The sequence below is a fragment of the Talaromyces marneffei genome, chromosome 2 (genome assembly GCF_009556855.1).
Source record: "Talaromyces marneffei chromosome 2, complete sequence".
Taxonomy (NCBI): domain Eukaryota; kingdom Fungi; phylum Ascomycota; class Eurotiomycetes; order Eurotiales; family Trichocomaceae; genus Talaromyces; species Talaromyces marneffei.
Window position 1 is genome coordinate 163,253 of NC_072349.1, and position 19,611 is coordinate 182,863.

The following is a 19,611-nucleotide window of genomic DNA, read 5'->3' on the forward strand; positions in this document are numbered from 1 at the left end:
TTAGTAGATTTAGTAAAGACTACCACATCGAACTGAAAAGACCAGGGGTTTAAGGGTATAGGGTATCTGGATTCTTGTTCTCCCTGGCCTTTTTAGTCGTGCCAATGAAATCCTTCCATATGCGATGCGAAGTGCGATCAATAAAAGAGGTATGTAAAACAGTAACGAACGAAAGAAATTAGTGTATCTAAGTGTGTTCTCGAGTCGAGATAGTCTAGTGAGAGTTGCCGTTACCATTGCTAGCAAGGCCCTCCTCTGCAGCCTTCTCTTGGTTAGCGAGAGTGGGGGTGCTGTCCCAGTAAAGGTTCTCGCCAGAGAGTTCCTCGAGGGACTTGCGCTTGGTCTCGGGAATCAAGAGAGTGGTGAAGACACCGCAAAGCATGAAGAGAGCGAAGATCTGCATCACATGGTTGAGCCAGGGGGTGTCAGAGGAACCAGCAGGCGCGCCACGGTGAATGAGAGGTCCAAAGACACACTGAGCAATGATGGCACCGACTTTGCCGGAGGCAGCAGAGAGACCGTGAGAGGTGGAACGATAACGAGTAGGGAAGCACTCTCCAGGGACAATGAAGGTAGTAGCGTTGGGACCAAAGTTGAAGAAGAATTGGGCCAAGACGTAGAGTGCAAGGAGGCCGTTGTGCGAGTTCTTCAATGGATCGTAGGCAAAACCAATGACAATGAAGAGGATGGTAAGCATGATGAAACCACCGAGCTGGATAGGCTTACGGCCAATGGTATCAACGGTAGCAACGGTAACCCAATAACCAGGAATGGCACCGGCGCAGATAAGGATCAAGTTGCCAACAGCGGTATTGTAGAAGATTTCGTAAACGTTGTGGCCGCCAGACCAGCCAATTGCAGACAGGATGATGGAATTGTTGAGACCGAGGCCATAGAAAGCAACGTCCAAGAAGAACCAAGAACCAGCAGTACCGAGAAGGGTCTTGCCGTTCTTCCATTGGCCGTAGTAGGCGAGAAAGTCAGAAAATGTGGCCTGGGGGGCAGCGAGGCGCTCGCTGTCTTTCTGGAGAGCAGCAGCGCGCTCAACCTGATCGGGGTGGCCTTCACTGGCGCCTTCCAAGTAAGCACTGATGTCTTGGCTGGCCTGGAGAACGTCGCGGTTGATATCAAACGTGTAACGAGGAGTCTCGGGGATAGTCAAGCGGTAGTAAAGAGCAATAACAGCGGGGACAGCGCCGAAGCCGATAACTACACGCCACATCTTGTCGACGGCGAGGTTGCAAACGCCAGTGCACTTGGCGACAGTGCTGGCGGTTTGGAGAGATTCCTTGAAACCGGCGGTTACGATCAAAGCGATGATGGCGCCAGCCAATTGACCAATACCCTGCATGGCAAAGACGGATCCCATCATGGCACCGCGCCACTTGGTTGTAGCAAACCTACGTCAGTTAGTTTACAGCCTCGTGAAATGAAGGTCTGAAGATTGGTACTCACTCAGAAGTGATGATGGAAGACAAGGGGTAGTCACCACCGATACCAATACCCATGATCACACGCCAGAAGATAAGGACGCCGACGATGGACATGGAAGGAGAATCAGAGGAGAGAGACTGGGCGAGGGTGGCAAAGATTATAATGATGAGCTCAAGACCGTACATGCGCTTACGACCGACGTGATCCGCAAGCCAACCGAAAGCGAGCTGACCGATGACGGTACCGCCAGAGGTGGCAACCTTTATGGCTGTATCGGAGTTGCTGGGGATTTTTCCTGGGTCTCAAGTTAGCGAATGAAGAGGATGGTGTGTCGTCGGGGCATCCATACCCTTGTTGCTGTCGACCCAGAAGACTACACCCAACATGGCGGATGCCATGTTGATGGCGAAGATATCGTAGGCATCGGTGAAGAAACCAACACCGGCAACGACACAGGCACGAACATGACGCCAGCCGAATTCGGCATTGTCGATCTGTTCGAGGGCCTGACGACGGCGCTCATTGGGATCAATGACGGGAGAAGGGTGGGCGGAGTACGTCCCGACGACGGGGTCGTTCAATTTGCCTTGATCAGCCATTGTGAGAGAAGCTGGACGATTTGATCTCAGCTGTCAGGTAGAAGATGGATGGCAAGGGAGAAGCTGACTGCAGAAAAGAAAAGAAAATTTCTTTGACAGGGAGGGAGATGTCCTTGTATAAATAGTGAGCACGCCAAGGCAGAGTCTGACACGACAATTTTGGAAGGATCCGCCTGGCGCTTCAGGAAAATACGAAGATTGCAGCAGCCATGTGAACCCTGGCCGCATTTGATTCGGTCAATATGATCGATTGATCGAGACACGCCGGCTGCAATGCGTTTCCAAAGTCGGACCAATAGATTGATCTGGGTGAGGCACCTTGGCGCGAATGGGCCCAGGAAGCTTGCCTGTGCCAATATTCTCTGGGCAAAGCTTCGTTGGTGTGGCGAAAGTCAAATCTCCTCAGTCCATCCTTTGTGTTTTAGGTTCGATGTTTAGTGTTTATCCTAGATACTACGGAGTAGACAATGGCCATCATCAACTTTTACTTTTGCAGGTCGACATCATGATGTTGATCTCGAGGGTCATAGCAGATCTATTCATTGTGGCCGACAACAATGACACTGTCGCACATTATCTTCCGCTTTGCGATCCAACGCAACAACACGTCGAGTGGTCATCGCAGCCAAGTCCATCAGCCGTAACGTGAGCATACGACATTATCGTTCGCATTTCAGCCATCCATCTTTCATGCATGCATGAGACCCTTTCTTTGAACCACCACGTGCATCCTCGACCAATCCATGGACTGCTTGACTGTCCGATTTGGCGAATTCTGATGCTGCAATGCCAATGAGAGGGGATGGGCGACATACCCTGGTCGTGTTTCGGAGTTGTTGCTTCTTTGATCGGGTAATATTGTATGCATGGAAGACTTTTTCATTGAACGCCGAGTTCCAATTTCAGTAATATTAGGTTATTAACTTATTATTGAGTTGGGATCAGAATTAAGGCGATCCAATGGAGCATGTGAAGAGGTGCTAAGCTATATAATTTGTGAGTTCGACCATGGGGTGCGAAGTGTAATGGGCGCGGTCTGAGAGCAGCCCTTCCACTGCGCGTCGTCGCAGCCAACACGTGCCCCAGCTAGCCAACGCCAAGAGCGGAATGGCCGGTGCCGTGGCTTAGCGCCCGGTCTTGGCTTGCTGCAGCTAATCAGCAACCAGGACGGCTCCACGTGCATGTCCATACTGTCTCGCTGTGTGAATCAGCTCAGGTACGCTACTGCGCTGTTGTACACACGCCGTCGACATTTTACATAAGAGTAAAAGGCTTACGTTTGACGGGTGTTTATTTGTGCAAGCGACTTAGGCGCGACATGGCATGGCACGTGTTGGGGAGCAAGGAATACGAAGTCAGGGCGACGGAGTTCTCCGTAACTAGGCAGTTAACTGCTCTAAGTGACAGAGTAACGTAACACGCAACTTCCTCTCGGGTCGGAAGACGGCAAACATCATGGGGCGGCGCCAAGACTGAAGGCGGTGGCAGATCGGGTAGTCTAATCGAAAACAGAACCCATATGTACTCCGTAGTTAGTATGTGGTTAACTACGTACGTATATACATTCATCGTGGTCTTGCACAGACAGAGCTGCCTGATAGCTTTGAGGACATCGGGTGGTGTTCGAGACGAGGCAGGCGATAGCTATAACCCCGAAACGCGATCGAGAATTACGTCGACGAGAATCTTGGTGAGAATGCAGTTCTACATGGCGACATGAAATCCTCAACCGTGTCTATCTAGTATCTACGCTTTGGTGAAAACATACACTCGACTCGGAGGGCGCTCGCCTTGTGTCCTACCACCTTCTCATTGTGACACGACCGCATTCCGTAGTCAACCAGTCAGTGTCACTCGGAACATGGATTCTAGAAGCCTGGAAGATTATGTTCGCACTAGTAGTAGATCAGTCATAGCTTCTCGGAGCCCTAGGCTATCCAGCGAGCGGGGCTCAAGCACATCAGCCCTAACTCTTATTTCACGCTGTGTTTAAATCGAGGCTTGGTGATAGAAACGTCAAAGACGAGTGGAGTCCAGCCTATACTTGGCTGGCTACCTTGGCTATCTTGGCTGTCTTGGCTATCTTGGCCATCAAGCCAGGTGCCATATCGTCTGGAGTATTATCAACGGCCCAAGCAGTGCCAGCGGAGCCCGAGCCGAAGTCTGTCGATTGTGAATCGTGGCCGACGGCTTTCAACTTGGACCACTATTCATCATACGGTGTTTTGTATTAGACGAGCAGCGAAGAGCGTCCCTAAATCGTCAATCTCGAATCAATTAACGTGGACGCAACCGTTTTTGTAAATCATCGATGGATGATCTCAATCGTTTGACTTCTTGAGCAACGCTCAGATCTGGTGTAAGATCGCGAATTCGCGGGTTATCTGTCAGACGGCGAGGTGGTCTGTAGTCCGTGATCAATTCGGATACTGTACGGTGTTGCCGTACCTACATGTAGCTAATGGGATGTTGAATTCATCAACTAGTCTTTTGGAACGCAATGGCCGGGATATCAAGTATTGGCATATGTCCCCACGATGAAATCCGCATGGGCGAGACTCGTAGCGTGCTCGATAAAGCACGGATCTATTACTAAACTGTGTCGAGTGATAATTGCAGAACCCTCCTGTTTGTAATAGTGTTCGATGCAGCACTTGAGAGACAGCGAATTAGGTAATCTTGAAGGTTCCAAGGTTGCCGAGGTTGGAGACGAAAGGCCATTATGGATATAAACTGGTATATATATATAACTATACTGCTCCGTCTGGTGTTGCATGCACGTGGCTTCCCCAAGGCTTCCAAGGCTAGTTGTGTCAAGGATGTTGGGTCGTATCTGTATTTTAGATATTTATCCAATTCTCGAACTCGAATAATGCGCACCCATCCGAAGTATTTCTACCGACAAACGATTTACCATTTTCTACCTTGAGGATGGATCATTACCTAACCTGGAGTGGCGCGCCAAGCAAAAACGCTGGCGCATCATGCATGTGTTTGGCCAAATTCAATTTAGCCGATCCCCTTTGACACCTCCCGAAGTCCTTAGTCGAGCCTATTATCACCGTCGTGCTGCGAATTTTCAACGACACAACTCCGTTCGCGGGCGGAAACGAAGAAATGTTGAATGTCTTTGTTCAAATAATCTGGAAATAGCAGCTCGAACTCGCACGAAATTGCCGAAGATGGCAGAAGCGCGGCAAAATAGGAAAGCGGTCGCTGTCATTGGATCCGGGATGGCAGGATTGGTCGTTGCTTATCTGATCCAGCAAGACAAGCATTCACGGTATGACGTGCAAATATTCGAGACGGTGATTAGACTCTTCCTGCTTTATTTTGTTCGTTGCTTCTTTAATCCCCTACTAACATATCCACCTCTTAGCAAGATCGGTTGTCGTTGGACTCTGCCTCATACACCATTCCCTCGCTAGACGGAGAGAACTCGTTACCTGATCGTGTCGATATACCAATGCGCGTGCTTGACAACGGATTCCACGTGCAGCTCAAGCGAATGTACGACTTTCTCGGAATTGGATACACAAGACAGAAATTTATATACTTGCTGTCCAAGTCATCGGCCGATAATGAGAAAAGACGTCCCTATTTCTTACACTCTTCCAGCAACCATCAAGTACCACCACTTCGACTACGAAGTCAAGGCTATGTGGAATGGGTTATGCAGATGATATACCTGGCGACGTGCTATTTTTGGTTCGCATTTTGTTGCTTCTATGTCAAGCCGAAAACTGATCCTATATCCAATGAAGATGAGACGTTGCGAACGTATCTCGAAAGGATTCGACTACCACAGCGCTACGTCAAGGATTACTTTTTGCCTCTCATGTCAGGTGTAACGACCTGTCCGCATGATGCGCTGCTTGACTTTCCGGCCATCGACATAACGGGGTATGCAAGGGGAACCTATCGCCAACCCCATTACGCAGTCCTCGGTGGTGTTCAAGTCGTTGAGAAGAAAGTGGCCAAGAATCTGACCGTCAATCTTCGCGCGACGGTGACATTAGTAAAGAACATCGGCGCAAGGTCTCAGGTTACTTGGGTCGATTTTGATGGGGAGAGCCACTCTGCTGATTTTGACCACGTCATCATGGCTGTCACACCAAATGTGGTTGGTGCACTGTATGGCCCTCTCCGCGAAGCAATGAAGGTAATCCCTGTTTTTTCAGGAGAGTCGGTAGTTCATCGCGACCAATCGGTGATTGCTGAGTGTTCCGAGTCACTGAAAAGAGTCGCTGCTAAGGCTCAGGGCGACGTGCAGGTAGTGCACGTTCACTCCAATTTACAGTCAACAGAGACGGCGTATGGCAAAGCATCTGTTTTTGTAACAAATTTTCCTGTTTCTCTCATCAAGCCAGATCAGATAGTACACCGTGCTCGACTCAATCGGGTGTTGCGAACTCCTCAAAGCAGGAGAATCATCAACGAAATATTCGCTGAAGTCAAGAAGAACTCAACGCTGAAAGATCCAGAGAAGGACCAGATCTGGCGGAATGGAACTGACAACGTTTGGCTTGTTGGTTCCTGGTGTTGGGATGGAATGGTTCTCCTCGAAGGTTGCGTTGTGTCGGCGATGAGGGTTGCAACTAGCTTGGGAGTCGACATACCATGGATGGATGGACAATAACGCTGTTCTTTCCTTCTGGACTAGTTACGATGAATCACACAGGATGCCCAGACCTCCAGGGCACTATATATCTCTCGTTACAAAGAACATATAGGTATATAGGTATATATATGCATACATGTGGGTTGTTGTATATAGACGGTTGAGGTTCAATGTTTCAGGACAATGTCAAATCTCAAAAGCTTCCGAATGTTTATCTATGGGCCACAATCACATAGCCCTTGACAGCACCACTTTTGGCCCACCAGTCAAAGACTTTTCCTGGCATTTTCAGCCTGCCCATTGTCATACCGTACTTGTTCAATTCGGCTTCTTTTGCTCGAAGGAATTCTGCTACACCTGCGAATGTATGGTGGGAAACGTCCTCCAATTTGATATTCTCGTGTGCATAACCCACACTGGTCAACATATTTTCGTACTCTTTCACGGTCATTAAGTTGGCGTAAGGGATCCCCGCTGCAAGGCATATCAGACGCAAGCGAAGATTTCCCCATAATGACAAGGAGTCTCCCAATAATAGATCAAATCCCATGATTGAGGCATTCATATCTCTGTATGCACACTCAAAGAGTGGTACGCGAGACGGTCGGAAGTGATAAAGAGTATCTAGACCCAACAGCCACGTATGTTCTTTCGCACTCAATGGAGCAGTAGATGTATCTGGTGTGGACTGTGGCGATCCGGTGCCAAAGATAGCTTCGTTAAGTGTCTGGTCCCAGGAAGCGGGCCGAGCAGCATCCGCCGCAAAAATCTTTACGTCTGACGTCCATACTGTAGGTGAGGTAGATTTGTTTTCCGAAGCTGCCTTGAGACGATGCCGTGCAAGGTTCACTTGAGCCGGAGTGATATTGATCCCAATGTACGAGTTAAACAAGGGAACCAGCTCCTGGTCTTTTGCCGTCGTGTCTCTTACGTTACCGTTGTCACTGCCAGTGTTTGTCGAACGATGAAGCCTTCTGGTCAAGTACAGAGATTGATCGCCGCATCCCAGTCCAACATCGATTAACTTGAAAACAGCTTGCTGCCCTCCTCCGTCCATGTGGGTATCTGACAATCTCTCTGCCATCAAAGTCTTGTCCTGACTGATAAGTCCGGCTGTAACCAGAATCTTCACGAGAAGAGCCTCGCACGCATCGGGAAATGACTTTGCATCCTGAGGACAGGGCACGGAATTAGAGATATCCATAAAAGGTCGACCATTTATCACAAGAAGGGTTTGTATATATCATACATACCTTCCAGTAGCCCATATTCATCCACATGTGCTCGGGGGGCAAAGTCATGTTGATAATAGCATGATCCAAGGCATATATATCCTCATGTCCTCCAAGGATGGACTTCAATGCGCGTCTGATGGAATGAAACATAGTCACTTGGAAGATCCAAGCAATTATTTTTGAGTACAGATTGTGTGTGATTTCGAGGAGAAAGGATTCTCGTGGCCGGCCAGCGAAAGATGTATCCTTGGGTCCCAAGTCGCCCTAAACTACATATAACAAAGGCAAGGCACGCGCAAAACGGTCTATGCAGACTCTGCGGAGGACAAAGAAACAAGACAATTAAGTCTCTTTCCGCGTGAATTGTCTGCACTGAGATTTCAGTTGGTCTGTTCTGGGGTAGCCAAAGCGATATCCCACCAAGAAAATCGTGGCGCAGTCTCGGATGGCGCGCCACAGGACGAGCCACAAAGAACGTAAACAATCCAACATCAAAGATTGAAAATTTACACCCAGTTTGTGCTCACTTCTTATTGCATACTGTTGGTTCGATTTCTAATACTGAAGTTTTAGGATACCATATACAGAATCGATGGGTTATTCGTCTGAGGAAAGGGCTGAGCAAGCATCGCCTGAAGCGGAAATACGTGACGAAACAGCCTTGCGTACTCTCACAAAACTGGGATGTGAATCGGCTCCACTACTCATCAACTGCAAAAGAGAGTATTAAAATGACCGTGGGCTTGTTCCTGGTGGTTTTGTTGTCTACTTAGTGATTGAGCAGTTATCTGGAATTCTTCTAAGTCCCGACGAATACTGGACGTTTTCAGATGAAAAACGCGAGGAAATTCATGAGGCCTTTGAAAAAGCGTACAAGTATGTTCTCTCATTACTTATTCACTGGTATAATCTGTCCAATCCGACCATTACTCATCACATCGTTATTTCTAGGGACTGTGTGGGCCATAGAATTGCTCCGATCGATGGCGCGCTAGGCACTAGCTTGCTTTGGGACAAAACCCAGAAGAAAATGTAGGTTATGCTGACCTATCCTTAGTTTTTTCTTCATGCATTTCTTATATCGTCATATGAGAATTGGAAGCTTACCAATAATTTTCATTCTAGTTACATCTTTAGCTTTGAGATTTGCTGTGAGGCAACCGTCGAGGATGCCTGGGATAGCCATGTGTGGTTAGAATGGGGGTTTGCAAAAAGTCGTCCTGGAGTCTTAAATATGCGAAACCCATTACCACCAAGCGTACTCGCGGATGGAACAATAAACGAGACGCTATGGGAGCTCTAAAGATGCAAAAACCATGTTGCTTGCTCGATGGATGGATGGGGCCATGACTACTGGATGATATCTGTATTTTTAGATGCTGACGCTAGATATATTGATACTAGATATAATAGCACTCTCAATGAAGACGATCAAACCCAACTAATCGAAACCCAAGTCGCCAACTTGCAACACATTGGAGCTTAGATTAAGTGTGATCCCAAACCCCATATAAGGTTAGTGCTAAATTTGCAGTCGGAACGACTGGGACTGGGTGCCCAATTTCAAAAATTCGATTCACGCCGAGAGTGTTGTTTTTTCAGGTATATTAAATCTAACCTACTAACTTCTCTCCATCCTGGTTGACATTGGCCCCGTTCTCAAGTAGTTGTTGAACAATATCAAGATATCCTCCTGCACTAGCAGCTTGGAGAGCATTGCTATACTCTCCCATTGTAGTGCATTTGTTTTCCATCCGTCGACTTCTTCAATACTCCCTGTCTTACTCATAAGTACTAGAGTCAGTATATCCCGGTGGCCATTGAACACCGCTAAGTGCAGTTTCTTTATTTTCCTGTCTCGGTGATACGGCATTGCTGTCTTCCAAAATATCGGAAACCACAAGCGAAATAGCTCGGTGCCAACATCATAAAGCCTCCAGACCCGGTGCACTATCTCATCTTCCGGGGCTAAAACATATCGAAAATGATCCGCCCAGTTTTCTGCACAATAATACAGTAAAATCCGGACCGATTTTCCGTTGTTACTGATTAAATCATTCATAAGGAGGTATCTAACGCAGATTTGAGTCATGTGTAGCTCCGTCTGGCTTGGCTCAAGATACCACGTCAAGTCAGGTGATTTATTGACCTTGCTAATCAGGAACTCTTGGGCGGTCTGGTGGATTAGATAGATTTTTAAATCTTTGATGAAGACGAAAAGGCCGCATAGTCGCCGGATTTTCTCGGCTAGTCCATCAGGATTCAGGCTTGCCTCTATTGCTGTTTCTGCCTCAGAGGTCGTCGCCACACCCAAAGCCATGGCCATCTCTCCAATTGTTAATGGGCGTCGTGCCCCAATAATTATTCGCAAAATGGTTTCCACTTTACCTTTCTCGTGAACAGAAACCCGATTGAGTATTTATTCATATGCTTCAGGGACATTCATTGGAAGTGGGAGAATTGTCTCACGGTCCGGCCAAAGACTATTTTTCAACGTTCTTTTGATATCATCGATTGCTAAATAGTCAAAGGTACGTACGATGCTTCATTTCGCATAGCTCTTTTTCAAGCCGCTTCTGCGTGTCGACATGGAGGCTCATGCTTTTTCCAAGCTCAGTCACTCTAACTTTCACGACCAGATTAATCTCTGAATTAATTTGATCATCTTCTTCTTCGCCGCGGAGATGGATTTGCGGGAAACACTCAGTCACCGGACGAAAATGATCTTGAATATCAGCGTGGTGTGAAAGTGCCCAGGCCAATATATCTTATTGGGTAGCGGTCGACGAGAAAACTAAGCATGGAGAGGAGAATAGAAGACTAGGATTGAGTTGAGCACTGGAGCCATATATATAGGCAACAGGCACGTGAGCTCATATCCTCATGCTCCGGATATCTCCTTCCAATACTATCTAGTTACGTACAAAGATTCAGGTATGTCCCGTAAACAAAGGATATTGACGGGAGTTTCCAGGACGAAGGCCTAAGCCGTGTATGGCTGTCACACGTGGTCGACTTGTCACGAGAAACTTCAACCAACTCCCTTGGCGAGCCGGTCGATGGGTATGAAAGTCATGAAGCCTTTCAATCAGCTGTGTCTGATCTTGATCATGGCACTCATCCAGAGCATCAAACATACAAATTATATTGACCCCGCTGAATTAGGCGTGGCCGCCATAAAAATGCGTCACATATCCTCTACTTCATGCTGAATCTTCTTCTCATTCTTTTCCTAGAATGATAATGTATATTGTAACAGTTGAGGTTGCAAACTAAATAGCTGATAAAGTATAGTATATAATGCAGTAGCAAGATTATTCTGCTTATTGTTGTCCTTGAAAAAAAAAGTATATAATTAAGATACCTAAGTCAGAGACTGGAAATACTATATTAATCAGGGACTTGGCAAGTATAGATTTACTATATCCTGGGTCAGCCAATATCTACAAGAGATCATTACTTGAAGAGTTCTACCAGTGCAGGTACTCAGGGCTCTTCAATACCCATTTACAAGTCCCTTCTACTTGGTTAGGATTGATATTTTTGAATCTTTCATAAGTTAATGTCTTGAATGCCTGGTGGTAATAATAGTGATCATCAGTCAAGAGTTTTACCATCTTCTCTCGGTGGTTACTTTCTTGTTGATCTAAAATCCTTTTTTAGTCTCTCTTTATGTCGTTAAGCAGAGCTAGTAATCATCAGGTTTCATTAGACTATAGGAGTTATTAATGGATATGCTTCTATTCACTTACGATCATCAGCGTAGGGATTTATACTTGTGATTGGAACAAGGGCTGACTTCTGTGAAATCTATCTGATTTGATGTGAACGGGCCTCGTCTGAGACTAAAGACTTCGCTGATCAATATACCTGCATTACTTCCCCCAATCTGCAATTTCTAATATTCAATAAGCCTCACCTCTTTCATTCGGAGATCCTGTTCCGGAGAGGCTGCTCGGCAAGATATCGCCGCAGATTGTCAGCTATTAAATCAGTGCAACCCTCCGGTCTTCCTCCTGCAGCATGGGGAGAGATGATAAGATTCGGCGCTTTCCACAGGCGACTGGACTCTGGCAGCGGTTCGATGTTGAAGACATCTAACGCAGCCCCGCCGATTTCACCATTTTCTAAAGCATCTACTAGCGCGTCCTCATCAATGGATAGTCCACGACCAACGTTTACAACCCACGCATGCTTGGGCAGCAGTTTAAGTCTCTCCGCATTAAGCGCGTCCCTTGTTGATTCTGAACCCGGCAGTATCATGACGAGTGCGTCTGTTTCTGGAAGTAGTTCTGGAAGTTTGTCTTCTGCCGAAACCTCGACGCCAGAGCGTACACCAGCATGGCGCGCCACACCGCGTACGTGAGCACCAAGTGCAGTCAGATACGGAGTCAATTTCTTTGCAATATTGCCGAATCCCCAGATAAGAACGCGAGCATCGCGTAAGGTGGTGAAGTCACTGCGTGGGTAGGAGCCGCCAAGGTGCCCAGGCCATTTGCCCTGGGCTTGATAGTCACGCATTTCATAGAATCTTCGGGCGCCATTAAGGAGTAGGCCAAGAGTGTGTTCGGCAACCGTTCTATCATGTAGACCAGATCCAGTAGTGATAACAACTCTAGAAGTATCGAAACCGCCTGCGAGAACGTCATTCGGGCCGGCCGCAAGTGATTGAATCCACCGAAGATTTTTCATACGCTTTGCCGCATCAGTGAGATTCTCCGAGTTGTTGGTCCAGGTCACCATAATTTCAGCGTCAAGGAGCTCCTCTGGTATGGGTGCCTTGACATCGTAAGGATGTAGAGTGACCGAGAATCCTTTAAGGCTCTGGATGTCGAGTTTGAGAGAGGTGGGGTACAAAAGTTTCATGAAGGTCCTTCCAAGCTGAGAATTATATCTGAGCCTGTGATATCTAAGAAATAACTATGCGTCAATGAGTTCCTGGTCATAAATGTACAAAGTCCTTGCTTTCAAAAGAGATCTTAGCGTTGTGACAGACGAGAGAGATAGCATGGTGAAGGTGTTATTAAAGTGAGTCCGGTTTTTTATCTTCCCCGCAGTAATGCGGAGTCCCCAAGTTGAGCTGATTCGACAACGAAGAGACACTGGAAAGTGGGATCAGTGGTGTACTTAGTTTGATAGCATATTGATTGTTTACAATCTCCCGGAGAGAAGTCCGTGATGCCTCGTGTACAGGACTCGACTAGCTTATTTAGTAAACTACTACTTCAACTGTCTTGGAAAATGACGCCTTGAGATCTGATAACAGAATTCAGCACTTACACTTCGGAGTTGCTCCTACCCTGGACGAAAGACCCAACTCGAGACAGACATTCTCCTACTCATTACTCCTAATGTTGATGGCTTGGATATACCCATCCATGAGCATCTGCATCCAAAAGAATAGTGTCATTCTCGGTAGAAGTGCTAATCCAGTAGTTGAGCGACTGGCGACGGGAGACTGGAGAGAGGCATTAGTGACCTACTTACGTGGCTAGTACTGGTATATACCTAACTCCCAAACAGCAAAAAAAAAACAATATTATTGGCCCAATCGACATGCGGTTTTGTCGGCAGCGCAATGTATCCATTGCGACCCGCCTTCGCCTGAAAGGAGTAACTAGCGACAAGGTCAATGGCGATCTGACGGCTGTTTGACGATATATACCTTCAGTCATATTCCTCCGAGCGAGGTATTAGGTCATACTCCATGAATGTGCGAGGCCTTAGTGCGTATTCTCGGCAGCTTCTCCCATGGGGAGAGTGGAGCGACAGCTTAGGAGGCGGCTCTTGATGAAAAACAAGTGTAAAACGCCGGTCTTCGTCGTAGTCGATAAATGACAACGCATTTCCAACTTTCATCAGTCTTTAAGCTCAATCGTATTCATCCACAATGTCGTCAGAGGACCTGTCCTATGTGACCCGCTGGGATCAGTAGTACGATTGCAAGGAGACAGAAGATATTATGATCATTGATCAACGGTCGATCCTAGTAGAAAAGCTACCATTGAGAGGAGGTTGAAGTTAAAGTTGGATCTGTGCTGTGGAATATTTGTGTTAATCTGCCTCATGAATCATCTTGATAGCAACAACATTGCTACTGCCCGCCTCAGGGGCCTTCAGACAGAGCCTCAACTCAACAATACACAATACATCACATGTTTGTGTGTGGTATATGTTGGTTACGTCTTGACCCAGGTTCCATCGTATATCTTCATCAATCGAATATCGCGTCCAAACTATTATATAGGTGTTGTAATGTCCATCTGGGGGCTTATTTTCAAAACTCTATGGCTGTGTTAATAACTTTGCTGGGATGGTTATGATTCGATTCTTTCTCCGCATCGTTGAGACTGCGTTTCTTCTAGGGGCATTACTCATACTATCAAAGTGGTATACGCAGAAGGAACTTACAGCACGAAATGCTTAGGGTCGGCTCTTACGTCTGGAATCTTTCTGCAAATGGATAATGGTGAAGTCATGGAGTTGTTTTACTTATGTTCTGTTCAACGACCATCTGTTGCTGGACATTCCGTCAGATTTTTGGCGAGCCTAAACAACAACTTGGAGGCCGGTGAAGCGGCACGGGGTTACTGCTGATGATGTCGTCAAGGAGACTGCCCGAGTCGAGCATTTGGACGCGCTTGATGAAGCACTTGATATGAAAAGAGGCTTCCGCTATTTACTCTAGTTTTGGACAAGTCTGCTCGCCAATACGGTTGCGATGACTGGAAGTGAAAGATTCGTCAGTACTTAGCACTGAAAATCGGGTTTGTTGGTGAACCGGTGATCTCAAATCTTTCAAGATCTTTGTCTACCTAACTTGAGATATAGGCTGGAGTAAGGTACATACTAAAACAATCCGCAAATGCATGTAGTAACTCATATAGTAACTCATATCTACCGATTACAACAGAGACCATCTACCTAAATTATGCAATTCACATCCTGTATTTGTGCACGAGTTTCGTGATACTTGTACCATCATCGAGAACTTCGGTCTCTTCCTCTAGTGTATAGTTTCCTAGCCGGGGAAGTAGGACTGTCCAGATATACCAATATATGATGCCGAATAAGATGCTAGAGATAAACAATTAGTTTCAAAGGGTTGACCCTTTGGGTCGTTCAAGACTTACATTCCAACACCAACAATTGCATACGTAGCATAGAAAAAGTCGACATCACCCTTCCAATCCGGCGGCGGAAAGAATGGTGCAGCGAGCAACGCAATGCTTGTAGCAATTCTTAGCCAGACAGCGGGCAACCAGGCCTTAAATGGTCGCTTCAAGTCTGGTCTTCGATGACGAAGCAATACTAGTCCAGCTGTGACCGCTAGACCGAATATCTGACCGGGATACCCTTCAACATCCAGAATAAAGTTGTATACCGCTCCTTGGGAAGGGAGCACGATGACGAGCAGAGATGGAATGTAGTGAATTATCAATCCCCAAAATGGAGAGTTGAAGGGCTTGGAGCTGGAGATTATTCTTGAAAAAGGTAGAAATCCCTGCCGGGCAACTTCTTGATTGACGCGAGCCTATACATTAGGTCAGGAGAACGTTGATACTGAAAGAACAGGTCGCCTACCAATGCAAACGTCACCACCATGACATTCGCAGCCGCCGAGACTGCGATCATCAGAGGTAAGAAGGTCCTCCCCCATCTAGGGCCAAACGCACGCTCGAAGAAAAGTGCGGCAACTAGCTCGCCGCTCTGTTTGATTTCATCGAGTGGCACAACCAAAAAGTAAGCTACATTCGCCAGCATATATAAAAGGCACGATGTGACTAAAGCTGCTAGGCTGACACTACGCAGCGTCCGTACTGGATTCTTGACTTCGTTCATGACGTTATTCGCGTTACTCAGGCCCGCATAGGAATAAAACACTTTGAATAATGACGTCGAGATAGTATTCCAACTCCAATCGGAATCTGCCCACAAGTCCTTCCAAGGGTCGCCTCTATCATTCATCGTTAGAGTACCTGTGAAGTCGCCTCCTCGATGAAAGAGAATCACATAAACTCCACTGAGCGCCATGAAAACAACTAGGAAGATTTTGACCCATCCCAGTGCATTCTGTACGATGATACCAGTCCTCATGGAACAACCATGCATAATTGTGACCGAAGTCAGCAAACCAACAGCCAAAATCTTGTTTTGTAGATCACTCGGCACAATACTGAATGCGAAATAGGTATACTTTGAGAAGATGATACAATTACTCGCCGTAAATCCTAGCAAAACTGCCTGCACGGCTACCAGAGTTGAGGCCAGGAATCGTGGATATCGATACGTAAACTCCAAATATACCTTGTCGCCTCCTGAACGAGGCAGCATACATCCATATTCGAGCGATACAGCCAAGCCACCTGCGGAAAGAATGGTCCCTACCACCCAGAGCGATAATGCCAACCCTATACTCCCAACGGACTTGACAATTGCACCCGGTGTTGCGAAAATGCCGCTGCCGATGACGCGTGATATTACCAGGATGTATGCGCTAGACCATGAGATGTTCCTTCCATATGTAGCGGTTTCGGGAATGGTATCATGTTCGACGGAGCGGTCTGGGGCGTCGGGGCAAATAGTATCGGATGAGGGGGTTGATGATGGCGAAAGCAAAGGTGTGTTTTCTGATGATTCAATGTCTGACATTTTTGGTTCGCCTACGCAAGTCGTAATGAAGAATGAGTTATTGTGTCTACCGGACAACTGACTGGAGCATTTTTATGGTTTTATGGCAGCAAAACCATGACACGTTCAATGTTTTGGGATTGTCAAATATCCCGGGAAAATAGCAAGATAACAATTAACGCTGGATAATTGATTCAGCAATCTTGTGGCAAATTGGTTGTTCTTGTAGTATTTGTAAACTGTTATCAGCTCTCGCACGCCATTCTTCCGCCGGGTGATGCGAAACTCCTTGTGACTTACGATTATTAATTGTCGATGTGTGATACGTGACTGTCTTTCCATGATCCTGTGGATGCAATGATTTTTAATTTGTACAAACATTGCGAACACCATTTTCCACGTTACTGATAGCAACCATTTAATCACAGGGTGTGGAGAGGGCATTGGGTGAAGGGGACTTGACAATTGACCTTAATAGCATCTCGAGTCAGTCCAGATGCTTGACTTAATGAATCACGATAAGATAGAGAAAGGATTATTTAGAAGACGTCATATATGCATAAATGAGCTACGATAAGTACTACGACCATCTACGAGCGACGTAGCCCCCCAATGTGACAGATGTCAGTCCATGGCTGAATGTGAGACCATTAGTGGTCATAATGGACTATTCAAGTATTCGAGATTTTGATGTCCAAATAGAATCAATACGTCTTCTACGACATACTTATCTGCCGATACCAACTTAGGGGTTCTTCGGGTTGCAATCGGGCTGGCCGTTTACAGAACGATCAACCTTCTGGTTTACTCAATTTCGATTTCTGTAGTTACAGACAGATTCGAAACCTGTTTCACGCTTTACACACCCTCTCTTAAATTCTGCCTCACTGTAGAGACACTATCTATATGAACCCTATGTAAAGAGTAGTCAAGTATCTGTCCTTTTTGCTTTGTCATCTCTGTCTGACAACTAAGCTCGTATGTAAATAGCAGTGTGTAGTCCAGCGTAAATTCTGAGATTAAACGCACTTCGAGATAAATCCCGCCGCAAACCGAAAAATAAGAGCAATATAAATTGGAGGTATTGTATTTTTTGGTCAACCTGTGGTATGACGAATACTGTGGTCTATAAACCCCGTATTCCACCCAGCTTTCAAGTACTGAACCTACAGATTCAGAGTGCTAGAGAGCGCTCGTTGATACACGGCTGACTCCTCATGCAAAGCCTCGTCGATACATGGCCTCTGCCCCTCTATATTTCCGCTGACTTTGAAGAGGAACAGCATTGGTGACAATTGTCAGGTAGAAAAGTACACATATCTCAAACGGAAGTCTCATTGTCACCCAGGGATAGAAGGCTATAAAAGCCTGGGTTAGCAGGTTTATGTAGATATGAGAAATCACGTGGATGCTAGGGATGAAACCACAGCAATTGCACATAGGTTTCGACACGTGCAATTAACCAGACTTGACGTTAGTTTGGTTCACGGCCGTAAGCCAGACGCAAATTTCCTTCCCGAAGAAGGCATATTACCGACACACGAGGCTGGGTCATTTGCCGTAGTTACCGGAAAAGATACTACTACTATCTTAAACCTACCGTATGTACCGTAGGTATAGGTAATTGCGCATTCGATGACGGCATCATCTTTGTACTTAATCTCAATGCAAGGACTGATTCCATCGCGAGATCTAGTGAGCCAATCCGAAGGTCCATGGTAGAAGGAAGCTATCTTAGTACTGTAGTAGAATTGTGCACAGCTCGTTATCTGATTTTCTGTGGGGCATATAGGTACCTACCTGTACCTGTTCACGTGGACCGGTACTGATATCTAACCGGTGACGGTTACCTACCAAGGAATCAAGGATCTGTTGGGATCCACGTATTAAGTAAGTATTAGCATTATAACATCGCCTGGCTAAAAAAAGGTATGTTTTTGTGTGTTCCTTCTGTTGGCTTATGCCCTTCATTATAGCCCCTTTTCGCTACTTTATGCTGATTGGCCAGATTTCTTATCGATCCTTTCTCCACTGGTCACTCGAGCAATAGGTATCCCAAAATGGGATATAGCCTGCCCTAATTACCAGGGTAGGTATTTGCTTCATATCCTTCTCTATTCTGTTGATTGGATTTTAACGATATTAATAAAGAATGCTTACAAGTTTTATACTGATGCCTTATTATATATATCTTTAAGGCTATTTAACTCTATACAGTGTAGTTCTTGTCGAGATAAGGTATATCTAGATGATAGATCTGGTGTAAACCTCATGCCTATATATCCTTAACCTTGTTCTAAATTTAGACCTTGACAATGCCCATGGAACCTTGTCCATGGGAAATTCCCATGCCCGTCCATGGGACTAAAATTCAGAAATTTTGGTCCCAATGGGCGGGACTAGAATTGCTATGGAAGTTCCATTGGGAATTGGGACTTCCCAATGGGACTGTAAACAGTGCAAACATAGGACTTGCACAAATTACCGTCCTTCACCGCCTGATGACTAGACCCACCTGATGACTGATTTTTGTAGAAATCGCGAAAAATCGCGAATAATTCAAAGCGCGATATATCAACCAATATGGCTTCATATGAGCTCGCACTTGAAGCGTTACGCTCCTTGAAGCCGGACGAAAAGCCTAATATCAGTTTAGTTGCAAGAACATACGGTGTCAACCAATCAAATCTTTCAAAGCGTTTCCGCGGTGTTACAGGCTCAAAAGAAGCACAATATAATAATCAACGATTACTGAGCAAGGAGCAATCGAGAACGCTTATAAAATGGATCAATCAACTCACTGAGCGCGGCCTGCCACCTACGAATTCCATGTTGGAGAACTTTGCAAGGGAGATATCTGGTAAAGAGCCTGGCAAAAACTGGGCCTCACGCTGGCTCAAGGCTCATTCGGATAAGGTCATTTCTCGCTATTCCAAAGGCCTCGATTCGGATAGAAAGAAGGCAGATTCAGCATACAAATACACATTATATTTTGAGCTTATTGGCCGGAAAATCGAGCAATATAACCTCACGCCAGACCAAATTTATAATATGGATGAGAAGGGCTTTATGCTTGGTGTAAGCACAAAAG

General features: G+C 46.2%; 6 protein-coding genes across 6 annotated transcripts; 2 read left to right on the top strand and 4 right to left on the bottom strand.

Annotated features, from left to right (window-relative positions):
* Positions 1–214: 214 nt before the first annotated feature.
* On the bottom strand, positions 215–2,033 carry EYB26_002397 (uncharacterized protein; the record flags this gene model as incomplete). The annotated part of the gene is made up of 3 exons (XM_054261702.1): positions 215–1,400; positions 1,456–1,729; positions 1,784–2,033. 3 exons carry the CDS (start codon positions 2,031–2,033, stop codon positions 215–217), a joined length of 1,710 nt encoding a protein of 569 aa, XP_054117677.1.
* A 3,182-nt stretch (positions 2,034–5,215) lies between these two features.
* Positions 5,216–6,672, top strand: EYB26_002398 (uncharacterized protein; the record flags this gene model as incomplete). The annotated part of the gene is made up of 2 exons (XM_054261703.1): positions 5,216–5,341; positions 5,413–6,672. 2 exons carry the CDS (start codon positions 5,216–5,218, stop codon positions 6,670–6,672), a joined length of 1,386 nt encoding a protein of 461 aa, XP_054117678.1.
* Positions 6,673–6,865: 193 nt separating this feature from the next.
* On the bottom strand, positions 6,866–8,039 carry EYB26_002399 (uncharacterized protein; the record flags this gene model as incomplete). Its single annotated transcript, XM_054261704.1, has 2 exons — positions 6,866–7,825; positions 7,908–8,039. 2 exons carry the CDS (start codon positions 8,037–8,039, stop codon positions 6,866–6,868), a joined length of 1,092 nt encoding a protein of 363 aa, XP_054117679.1.
* Positions 8,040–8,481: 442 nt separating this feature from the next.
* On the top strand, positions 8,482–9,192 carry EYB26_002400 (uncharacterized protein; the record flags this gene model as incomplete). Its single annotated transcript, XM_054261705.1, has 4 exons — positions 8,482–8,575; positions 8,663–8,765; positions 8,841–8,921; positions 9,015–9,192. The coding sequence occupies 4 exons, from the start codon at positions 8,482–8,484 to the stop codon at positions 9,190–9,192; spliced, it is 456 nt and encodes a 151-aa protein (XP_054117680.1).
* A 2,621-nt stretch (positions 9,193–11,813) lies between these two features.
* Positions 11,814–12,755, bottom strand: EYB26_002401 (uncharacterized protein; the record flags this gene model as incomplete). The annotated part of the gene is made up of 1 exon (XM_054261706.1): positions 11,814–12,755. The coding sequence occupies one exon, from the start codon at positions 12,753–12,755 to the stop codon at positions 11,814–11,816; it is 942 nt and encodes a 313-aa protein (XP_054117681.1).
* Positions 12,756–14,827: 2,072 nt separating this feature from the next.
* EYB26_002402 (uncharacterized protein) lies at positions 14,828–16,541 on the bottom strand (the record flags this gene model as incomplete). The annotated part of the gene is made up of 3 exons (XM_054261707.1): positions 14,828–14,966; positions 15,023–15,423; positions 15,474–16,541. The coding sequence occupies 3 exons, from the start codon at positions 16,539–16,541 to the stop codon at positions 14,828–14,830; spliced, it is 1,608 nt and encodes a 535-aa protein (XP_054117682.1).
* Between the last annotated feature and the right edge of the window lie 3,070 nt (positions 16,542–19,611).